The 10,706-nt window shown below is 52.3% G+C and overlaps 3 protein-coding genes across 8 annotated transcripts in view; 2 read left to right on the top strand and 1 right to left on the bottom strand.

Annotated features, from left to right (window-relative positions):
* The window catches only part of LOC309848517 (ral guanine nucleotide dissociation stimulator-like), a 729,203-nt gene extending 719,350 nt beyond the window's left edge, over positions 1-9,853 (top strand). The window contains exons 1-7 of one of the 3 annotated variants that reach the window (XM_082700213.1): positions 1,635-1,707; positions 4,711-4,825; positions 5,696-5,803; positions 7,184-7,377; positions 7,964-8,023; positions 8,954-9,153; positions 9,405-9,853. In XM_082700213.1, coding sequence (XP_082556339.1) covers positions 5,711-5,803; positions 7,184-7,377; positions 7,964-8,023; positions 8,954-9,153; positions 9,405-9,715 — 858 coding nt within the window. In that variant the 5' untranslated portion in view covers positions 1,635-1,707; positions 4,711-4,825; positions 5,696-5,710 and the 3' untranslated portion in view covers positions 9,716-9,853. Of the gene's footprint in view, positions 1-1,634; positions 1,708-4,710; positions 4,826-4,957; positions 5,298-5,695; positions 5,804-7,183; positions 7,378-7,963; positions 8,024-8,953; positions 9,154-9,404 lie in introns of those variants that run through there. The other 2 variants (XM_082700214.1, XM_082700212.1) reach the window with 2 other exon arrangements.
* Positions 1-10,706, top strand: part of MTMR6 (myotubularin related protein 6) — an 821,484-nt gene that overhangs the window by 709,774 nt on the left and 101,004 nt on the right. The gene's annotated exons all lie outside the window — the stretch shown is intronic.
* Positions 1-10,706, bottom strand: part of LOC309848512 (uncharacterized protein) — a 321,975-nt gene that overhangs the window by 308,291 nt on the left and 2,978 nt on the right. The window contains exons 2-5 of one of the 2 annotated variants that reach the window (XM_082700201.1): positions 10,221-10,452; positions 3,044-3,193; positions 2,599-2,736; positions 1,527-2,224 (exon numbers count right to left, since the gene is read on the bottom strand). The gene's annotated coding sequence lies outside the window, so the exon portion shown is untranslated. Of the gene's footprint in view, positions 1-1,463; positions 2,225-2,598; positions 2,737-3,043; positions 3,194-10,220; positions 10,453-10,706 lie in introns of both variants that reach the window. The other variant, XM_082700202.1, reaches the window with a different exon arrangement.

Here is a 10,706-nt window from a genome sequence, read left to right as displayed (position 1 = left end):
GTACCATCTGTCAAAGGACACCAACCTTTCTGTTCCTCAAACATCCTAAGGTCCCGTAGGATGTTTGAGAACATCCTACGGGGCCTTAGGATGTTCTGCCTGAAGTACGGCACCCAGGTGGCTCATTCTTACCATTTCCGCCTCAAATCTCACATCACTTCTTCCATTTATTCCTCCCTTAGTTGGCCACCCACCCCCAACCCTCGTGTCTCCCAAGGCCATCAGCCTGGGGTATTTCCACCTCCAGGCAAAACCCAGTGCATCTGCTTTGGTTTTAGTTTGGGCCTGTGCAATGGTTTCTGTCCTCTTGCATTTGATCTTTTTTTGAAAACAGCAGAGAAACAGATTTTGTTAATTTCCTAATTCAATTTAAGAGTTCTGTCCATTCATATATGATTTGACTTATGGTTTAACGGCCCACATTTGTTGTGATGGCTTATATAGGTAGACTTCTTTCTGCCATTTTTTTTTACTTTTCTATTGATCATGCTTTTTTTTTTTTTTTTTTTTGGGTCAGAGAGAGTGAGCAGAGGCAGGCAGAGGCAGAGGGAGAAGAAGGCTTCCTGCTGAGCAAGGAGCCCGATGTGGGACTCAATCCCAGGATGCTGGGACCGTGAACCCAGCCGAAGGCAACTGCTTAACCAACTGAACCACCCAGGCGTCCCTGATCATGCATTTTTTAAAAAATGATTTTATTTATTTATTTGACAGAGAGAGATCACAAGTAGGCAGAGAGGCAGACAGAAAGGGAGAAGGAAGCTGGCTTCCCGCCGAGCATTTGTTCCCTGTCTAGGAGTTGACATATTTTTTTATTCTCTTATTTTATCTTTTAGTTTGAAAAAACATATACTCTATTTCTATGATTTTAGAGTTACCTGTAAAACTCTTTTTTTAAAAAAAGATTTTATTTATTTATTAGAGAGACACAGAATGAGAGAGCAAGAGAGAGAGAGAGTATGAGGGGGAGAGGTCAGAGGGAGCAGCAGACTCCCTGCCGAGCAGGGAGCCTGATGTGGGACCTGGGACTCCAGGATCATGACTTGAGCCAAAGGCAGTTCCTTAACCAACTGAGACACCCAGGTGCCCCACCTTTAAAACTCTTAAGCCCATGTAGGGACGCCTACGTAGCTCAGTCTCTTAGGCATCTGCCTTCGGCTCAGGCCATGATACTGGGGACCTGGGACTGAGTCCTGCATCAAGCTGCTTGCTCAGCCCAGAGCCCACTTCTTCCTCTGCCTGCTGCTCCCCCTGCTTGTGCGCTCTCACACTCTTGCTGACAAATAAATAAATAAATAAATACATGAAATCTTTAAAAACCCAAACTCTTAAGCACGTGTAACTTACGTCTGAACTGAGTCTATTACCCCTCTTAGAGCACAAAATGAGAATCTCAGAATCCTTTAATGCTAAGTACCTTCAGTTGTTCTAACAATGTGCATGATCATGTCATTCCAACTTGTCACTAACTTCTCTCGAAATGGCTTTTTCGGGTGTTTTACAGCTAATGGTAATTCAGATTTCCCGACATGTTGGCTAACTACTTACCCACCGGGCTCTTTGTTTCCCATTCACTCCTGCAGGTCTGACTCCATGTGCTGAAATAATCCTTCAGTTGTCCTTCCAGTAGTTGTTGTGGAGGAACCATTTCTCCATCCTTATGTCAAAAAATATTTCTCTAGCACCTTAAATCCTGGGCATAATCCACAGGTACAAAATTCTGGTGTACAGTCCATTTCTTCATTGCAACCAGAATAGCGAGATGTGTGAGACTTTGTGGATGGAATAAGGTGGTGTCTGGGCCCAGCTTGCTTCCCAGAGCAGAAAGCCGGGACCTAGCTTCCTGGTTTTCAGCCATCCTCCCTAACTGATGTCTGGGAACTCGGAAGCATTCGGGCCACAGCTGGCCTTCTGGGACCCCCGGGATCCTGAGATCATGCTGTCACACCTGGGATATCGCCCCGCTTCACCGCTTGAACACTTTTAAGCCAGGAATGTCCCCCACAGGGGAAGACCCCTAAGTCTTTCAATCATGCACCTGGTTGTCCATAGAACTTTGCAGTAGGCCCCTTCAGGTAGGTGCCTCCCCTCGGCTGTATCCATAGCTGTATCACACTCACAACTGGTTCCCATCCAGGCCCCTCAGGCTGTGAAGCTGTGGTAGGCACCACAGTGGGAGCTAGAGGTAGCTCTTGAGGTGGTTCAGCATCTTCTTCTGAGGTTGGGGCTGTCAGTCCAAGAAGAGAAACTATCAACCCAATGATTGACTTTTCATGTCCCTCCTAAATCAAGGAAAATTTCCCCACCATTCAATGTTCTCTGAGTCCAGGAAGCAATCCCTAGAGGGTCTCCCCTGATAGCAGGTCATGGGCACAGGGATCTGAGGCTACTCCTTACTCCCGGCCCACCAGATGACAGAGGCCAGCTCTGAGCGGCCTCCGCTGTTCCCTGCACAGGTCTATATCAGCCACCCCTGTCCTCCTCAGATCAGCATCTCTCTGGTTCTCCTCCCTCTACCCCTCCCCCTGCTTGTGCTCTTTTCCCTCTAATAAAGAATAAAATCCTAAAATAATACATAAAAGATTGGGCATCAAAGTGAACCTTGAGGCCTTCAAGACCTGCCCGGAAACACCCCTCCTGTGTGTATTTCCTTGTCATCTTCCTTCTTGTGCTGATGGCGTCAGAGGTGCATGTCATCCCAAGGAGGGAGAAGGCCAATGATGGAGAGACTCTGGGCTCCTGAAGAACACAGAAAGGATTTCAGTCTGCAATCTGAAGATCCACTCAGCACTGTCAAGGGGGGGACCTCTGTGGTGACAGGCTACCAAAACCTGGGGAGTTACATGGTCATTCAGCGTAATGTAATATTGCTCCGTACAGCATGTTGGAGTGACCAAGTTCACTTGAATAGTAATTAGCCTAAAACCTTTAAAGAGGACCAAAGAGGCACCTGACTTCCTCAGGCACTAGGATCCTTGATCTCAGGGTTATGAGTTCGAGGCCCACAACAGGCACAGTTAACTTAAAAATAAAACAAAAGGCTTACACAGGACTAAAATCAGTGAGGCTCAAACACCAGAGCTGGTCTGTGCTGGGACGGATCCTGTCTCCCGCTCATTCAGCCACTGGGCACTGCGCACTCAGATGGTGCCAGGGCTTATCAGCCCAGCGGGTTCTCCTCGTGAGAGCTCAGGGTCTAGAGCAGAAGATGGACAAACGAGAAACCAAAATGTGAACGGGAAAAGCGACTGCTCCACAGCAAAAGAGCAAGGGACACAACTAAGGCCTGAACTCCCCCCGGTGAGGGGTATGACAAGGCTGTGCTGAGATGACACAGAGGATTCCTGCGGGAGGAAAAGAAGGAGACAGCCCTGCACAAATGCGAGTGCATTCCACCTGGCGGGGGCACCATGGAGCAGAGGACTGGAGGTTAGAAAGGGGGCCAGGGTGGCCAGAGAAGCTGAGGAAGGACCAGAGTAGGAGGGGAGGAGGGCCAGGGCCCGGGAAGTTGGTCAGTATCAGTGCCCTTCTCCCAGGGCTGTGTGACCACACTTCCCCACACTCAGTGGCTGAACCAACAAATGCTGCCTCGTGGTCTCAGGGGATCAGGAATCCAGCAGTGCTCTGCTGGGGGCTCCTGCCAGAGTCTCTCCTTCAACTGGGCTGCTGACAACACCAAGGGAGGACCTGCTTCACCGAGAACCTGAGCGCACTCAGGGGCATGGGCCAGATACAGCCCATCTCAATGACCTGACTTCTGTCTGCTGTGGGCCCACAGGGCTGGGCCATGTGCCTATGTCTGGGTCATGGTTCAACCTAGGGGCTTGTGCTCCAGTATGAAGATTGGAGAGAGAACATGGATCCGAGTCAACATGGGGCTGGGCAATGAGTTTTCGAACGAAATCTCAGAAGGGCCTTTGGGTCACGTGGCCACGTTCTGTGACATGGAAGTGAATCACCAAGTCCGGACCACACTCTGGGGAGGGGTCACACAAACATGTCTACAGAGGAGTTGGGGAAACAATGGAGCCCCCGAAAGGAGACTGTGAAGATCCCTGAAGGGTCCGGGCCTTGCCCAGAATCAGACTGGTAGGGATGCTTAGCCGGCTTGAACCCAGCTCATTGATTGTCCTGAAAGTTGGGGTCCTGGATGCAACGTAGCCATTCACTGGGGGCTCTGGAAAAGTTTTTCTGGAAGGAAGTGGCTGTTGGCCTGGAAATGTTATCGGGCTGAGGGTGATCATTGGTCTCCTAGATAGGAGACATATGCCCAGGTTTTTGTCTGAGGAGGATCCCGGGACATGGCGACCCACTGAATGGACCACCATCTGCATCACACCCTTTGGAAAGGAGAGAATGGCCTGCATCCCGGGACAGGCGGTCTCTAGGATTAACGGTACATTCTGACCATCAAGGGCCAAGACTCCAGTCCCTTCTTTAGGGTTGCATTGAAAATGGAAAGCCTAAGACTTTGGGAAGCTATTACCCAGCCCTCTGTAAGTGGGGATGTCCTCTTCTGGGACTCCAGAATGTGAGCACCGATGAACACATGTGTGCACACAGGAGCTTGTGTGCTGGTGCACACAAACACACACCCCAGGAGGGACTGTGAGGTGGGATCTGATGAGTAGCAGATTCCAAGACGTTGACAGGAGGGAGGAAATTGGGTGGGAGGTATTTCCTACATGTGACAGCACTCCTCTAACATCATAGCTATTATCCAACCTATGCCTGTGGACATCTGATAGAAAGACATGCTGGACTCATCCATATTTGGCAAGAAGACCATCCCTGTCTGCCACAATGGCTTATCTAGGGTCTGAACCAGGTAAGAATAGAGACTTGTGTCTGAAACCAGGTGTGTTTGCAAGCTGGGGCCCTGGCTGCTCCCAGACCTTCCCTGGGGGCCTGTGGAGAGGGGTGTGTTGGGTCACTGTGTACAGATAAGATGTGGCCTTGCATGCAGAAGGGGGAAGAGGAGATGGCAGATGGGAGCACTGTTCGTGTAGGGGTCCAATCAGGAGTGGGCCCTGATAGGGCATCTCAGGAAGTGATGTCACTGCCTGGATCACAAAGGCCTTCAGAACTTGGAACCCCTGCAACCAGGCAGCCAGTCTAGTCCAGTAGCAGGGTTACTGGACTCAGGACCTTGACACAGAAAGATGTTTTCCTGTTGTGTACCTAGTTTCTGGGGCTCTGGGTACCAGAACCCCCAAGAAAATGACTTGTTCCCATGCTGCAGACATTGGCTAAAACCACCCCCCCAATGCCGCAGGACCTTTCGAGGGAGACGCCATAAGGTACTTACTACTGAGGAGACTAGGCGATGCCCACCCCTCTGAACCGTCCTAGGGAAGCCCCATCCCTTTCTCTGGAGTTTGAGGGGAGGAGGGATATGTGGGGGTTCCTGCCCATGGGCTGGAGGAGGGTGAGTACAGTGGATACTCTTGTGATCCCTTCTTGTTCACACCAATGTCAGGGTGGGCAGGGTGCACAGGGGATTCCTGAGGTGACTCTGAGCTGTGCCAGAGCACATCCAAGGCCCTGAAGCTGGGCCACGTTTCTCTCCTTGGGGGAGGGCTCTGCCACCTGGGCTGTGGTGTGTCTGGAATGGAGCGCCCTGGGTCTGAAGACCAGCAAAGGCCTCCAGACAGGGCTCTAAGTCCTCCTGCCTGCCTGCCGGGCACTGTCTTTAAAGAACGCCCCAGAGGACATGGTGCAGGAGGTGACCGAGGAGATTGCCTGCTCTCCTTCCTCCAAGGACACGAAGCCGCACACGGCCAACAGAGTCTGGCGCTGGCTCAGGGTGAGTGCAGGTGCTGGGGAGACCCAACCCCGGGGCGCCCATGCAGCACCAAGGGCCCCACTTCCTAGAAGCCAACCTGGCCTCCTAGAGTCCTGTACTCCCGTGAATCTGCATCCCATCTCTTCCCCAAACTGGCCCACAACGTTCTGCCCACGCCTTGGACAGAAGCACTGCCATTGTCCACATACTTATAGGAGTATCATTAAAGAGACTTTAGACCAGGTTTCATCCCGTTGATTTAGACTCCTTTTGCCCTGGCCAAGGCATTTTCCTAACTCGTGCTCCCAGGTGCCCCCACTGGCCCAACAGTCCTTCCTCAGCTTCTGCAAGTCTTGCAAAGACTGGATTGGGAGACTTTGATCCAAAGGGACATGGTACTCTGTCTCTTGCTCTGCGCTTTGGTATTGATGGAACACATTGTTGCCCCCCCCCCCCCCGCAAGGAAAAGGAACAGGGGCCTCACTGCACTGCACTGCACGGCAGTCCGGAAGGCCAGTCATTGATCACAGCCATGGAGCCCTTTACTGGGGCAGGACTGGATGTAATCCCCTTCTCTGGCCAAGGCACAGTGCTGCATCCTACAGCCTCCGTGCCTTCTTATCCTAAGCCCTCTCACCTTAAACATCTCTGTGTTCTCATCTCAAGAATGGGATATGTTGGGTGCCGGGGTGGCTCAGGGGTTTCAGCCTCTGCCTGCAGCTCAGGTCATGGGTCCTGGGTCTCACAGTCCTGGGATCGAGGCCCACGTCGGGGGCGTGGGGTCCTCTGCTCAGCAGGGAGCCTGCTTCCCCCTTTATGTCTGGCTGCCTCTCTGCCTACTTGTCACCTCTCTCTCTGTCAAATAAATAAATAACAAGTCTTTCAAAAAAGTAAAAAGAATGGGCTATGTTATCAGAAATAACAGGATCCAAGCCACTCAGGCAGGGATGTGCTATCCATACTCCGCTCACAAAGGGACCTCAGATACTAGCAAGTTCAGACATCATTTCTTTCAATTCTTTGTATGGATACCAAGAACATTTTCTCATTGCCTTAAAGGCTTCTTAACTGATTGGCTGATTGATGGATTTGAGAGAGAGACAGGGGGAGAGTGGGGAGAAGTAGACCGAGAAACAGAATCCTCAAGCAGACACTGCCCTATGGACACAGCCCTACGAGGATCGCAGCCTCAGAACACGGAGACCATGACCTGAAGCAAAACCAAGAGCTTTAGGCTGAACCCAATGAGACACTGAGTCACCCGATTCTTTTTCGGACTCTGGGCTCTCTTGTCCCACCTCTTGCTGAAGTCCCTGAGATCTGGGGGCTCATTCTGCCCTCCAAGCCCCAACCCTCCTGGTGGCCACAGCAGTGACTCATGTCTCCTCTGATTCACCTCAGGGGAAAAATCGTTCAACCAGGAAGAGGAGCAAGACCTCGGTGCTGATGGCCAAGCGGGCCAACAAGCTGCAGGCCGCAATAGATCACCTGGTGCCTGCCGTCATCAGACAAGATCTACACTGTGTCCACACCTTTCTGGACACATACCGTCACTTGGCCACCCCCCAGGAGGTGCTGGACCTCCTCTTTGCAAGGTGAGCACCCTCCCCTGCCCCTAACTGCTCTGTGAGATTTGGCCAATTCCTGTTGTGAGACTCTGGCAGGTCCCCAAGCTTCCCCAAGCTTCCCTTGCTCCTAACTGGGGCAGAGGTATTATAGGGACTCAGTGGGGTCTTGTAGGGAAAGGACACCTGGGAGCCTGCGCCAGTGGAAAATTCTGCTGGAGGGCCTGTGGGCATGCTCTTTGCTCATTCCTGTGCCCCTCATGATGAAGCCTCTGCCTCATCCCTGACTCTCACTATGATCTTGAGCTGGGCTCCTTTGCCACTGAAAGGGAGATCTGAGACTCCTTCTGGGGCCTGTGTCTGGCTGAATCCAGAGCAAGCATCCCTGGGGGTGAGCAGGGGCCGGGCCCACTCAGATGTCGGTGATGGGCTGGTTGGGGCCCTTTTATTCAGCAAGCATTCAGGAAGCCCCGGTAGGTGGAGGCGATTATCCAGGAGCTGAATGGGATCCCTGCACAGAACAGAAAGCACCCCAGGGCTGCAGGCTAGTCGAGGGTCTGGCGGTGAGAGCCAATATCCACAGACATCTCATGCGATGCCCCCTGGCCTCCTCTAGATTCGGATGTGTTTATTCCAGCTATGATGAGGTCGGCGGACCCCAGGAGCAGCGCAACATGTGAGTAAGCTTTGGCTGCTTTAGGAGGGCCTTCCCTCTCCACCAGGGTAGTGAGGGTCCTGTGAGTTTGAGGGGCTGCCGGACCTTCAGACTCACCTCGTTATTCTGCTTTATGGTAAATGTCTGAGAGCTTCTACTGGAAATTGGAAAGGTGCCCTGGGGAACTGGGGTAGGTGTGTGAGCACTGTGGGAGAGCAGAGGGGGATGGAGGACAGCTTCCACCCCTGAGAGGGTCATGCTCCATCCCTGCCCCTTCCCAGCCCTCTCTCTGCCCCAATTCTGGGACCCAGAACACAGGATTTAGGAACCATCGCATAGCAGTGTTGGCACCTGCACGTTGGGTGCACAGAGGGGTCTCAGGGAGAGGGTGACCCAGTAGAGCCCAGGGAGCAGCAGACATCCCACACCCTGTGGGAGGTGAGTGTCAGTGGAAACAGACCCACTCTCATGGCACCTAGTGAACGGGCAGAGGAGGTAACGGTGGAGGTATGGGGAGGGTCCTGGGAAGGCCTGGCTAGAGACAGAGTCCCTTTGTTCCCTCCTCGGTTGGATCTTCACTGAGCAGAGGTGAGTGCAGTGAGGGTAATTAAGAGGCCAGACACCACTTCTCCCCAGGCACATGCAGTTGAATTCAAGTGGCTCGTGGGCAAGGAGACAGACTGAGGAGTGTGTCCAGCTCCCCTAAGAAGTCCAGAAATGCTCCCCCCATTGACCAAGGACTCCCACTCCTAGCGGCTTTTGGCCAGCCTGCCGTGTGGGAGCAGGCCTTTCTCACGCAGGACTGCCAGGTCGCAATTGGACAAGGAGTCCGACTGGTCTCAGACAGGAGCTGACAGCCCAGGGGCCCAGGTTCCCACATAGGTTCCCTGGGATTTTGGTTTGGATGCGTACCCTGTCCTCTGACTTCTCTGCCTCCATGTCTGTCCCCAGGGCCGTCTATGCCATCCTGAACACCTGGGTGGAAAAGTATCCAGGGGATTTTGTGCAGCCTCCGGAGTTTCCCAGCTTGCATACGCTGCTGGCCTACCTGCAGGTCAATGTGCCGGGCTCGGACCTGCAGCGCTGTGCCCAGCTTCTGCTTCCAGAAAGGCAATGCGCTCCTGAAAAGACCACGGAGCCAGAGGCTAGGGGTGAGGAGGACTGGGGGTGACTCATGTGGGCCTGAGGCGGAGGCAGGGTGGGCCACCCTGAGGAAGCCTCCGTAGATTGTAATTGGGCCGAAGAGAGTGAGTCGTCTCAGATCCCTGTCCCCATGGGCTTCCATCGGGGACACCTTCTGGGGGCTGGGTCTTGAACGCAGGCCACGCTGAGTGGTGGGGAAAGGGAAAGGCAAAAGGGAAGTCAATCAAGCTGATGATGCTTTCTCTTCTTGGAGCTACAGCACCGGCCCCAGAGCCAGATCAGGATGTGTCTCGGGAAGTTGTTCCACCAGCCACTCTGGCACCTGCTACACCTCTGGGGCCTGAGCTGGCCCCCGCCATCCCTGCTATGGCTGCTCACTATGGGTTAGGAAGACCAGTGACCCCCCCTGACCCATTGGGGCCAGGGCAGATGGTCGTCAGGGCCCTCGTTCACTTCTCTGCCACGGAAGAGCCACCAGGCCTTTTGACTTTCCTGGATGACCAGCAGGGTCCTGCCACCGAGCTGCCGCCCCCTGCCTCCGTGGAGCAAGCAGGCTCGGCCCCCGAGTAGCAGCTTGTACTGGCTGCAGCTCCAGAGCATGACTCCCCCTCCCCCATCATTTCCTTCTTTATCGTATTTGTTTTCTGTATTCACCTCTATAATTACTTCATAGATGTTATTTATTAAATAAAGTAGAATTTGAGTTTATATAACATTTTACTCGCATCCTTTGCAGTGGGATATGGAGGTCTCATTAGGTCCATCCAGAGTGTTGCACAATCATGTCGTTCTACGACGTTTCTGTCACAGAGACACCCACGCTCCTCATTGCTCACTGCTCTGTCCCTCCCCCAGTCCCTGCAACCACTGCTCTTCTCTCTAAATTTATCTTTTAAAATATAATAACCTAAGGAAAAAAATACCCTTTTCTTCTATAACTTGATATGCCATTGCCACTTCATCTCTGACCAGGACCTTCCCCCTCACATCCTGGACAAATGAATTTACTGTGTTCCATACTGAGAAATGTTGTCACTACGATTATTCCATGAAACTGCTGAAACGCTGTCAGTACCTTGGAAGCCCAAGCCACATGAGCCACGACGGCGACCAGCTGGAGTCCTACTCATTCTCGCTGAAGGTGCCTGGCTGCTCTTCGGTAGCCTGGGCTGCCTCCTCGACAGTCTGGACCTCAAGTGCTTTCAGGACAACAGCAGGGGACGCGGTGCTGGCTTTTAGCATAGCCATGGCCTCACTGTGACTTCAATTGTTCAAATCAATGCCATTGATATTCAGCAATATATCACCTGTCCAAAGGAATAAACAAGAAAATGAGATGAGCTACCAAGTCATTATCTTCCCTATACATCCTGTTATTTGTAATTTTTCACATCTCTGTCATTCTTACGATATCGAGGGAAAAATCCAATTCATGGAAAACATTCCAAAACAACTCAAAACTTTAAGATAATTTCATCATACATAGGAAAAAATGTGGCTTGAGGCACTGTGATTTGACTGGACGTCCAAGTCATTAGACCTGGTTTTGCTAATGTGCAGG

Source organism: Mustela nivalis (assembly GCF_964662115.1).
Source record: "Mustela nivalis genome assembly, chromosome: 15".
NCBI lineage: Eukaryota > Metazoa > Chordata > Mammalia > Carnivora > Mustelidae > Mustela > Mustela nivalis.
This window is presented reverse-complemented; position numbering and strand designations above follow the sequence as displayed.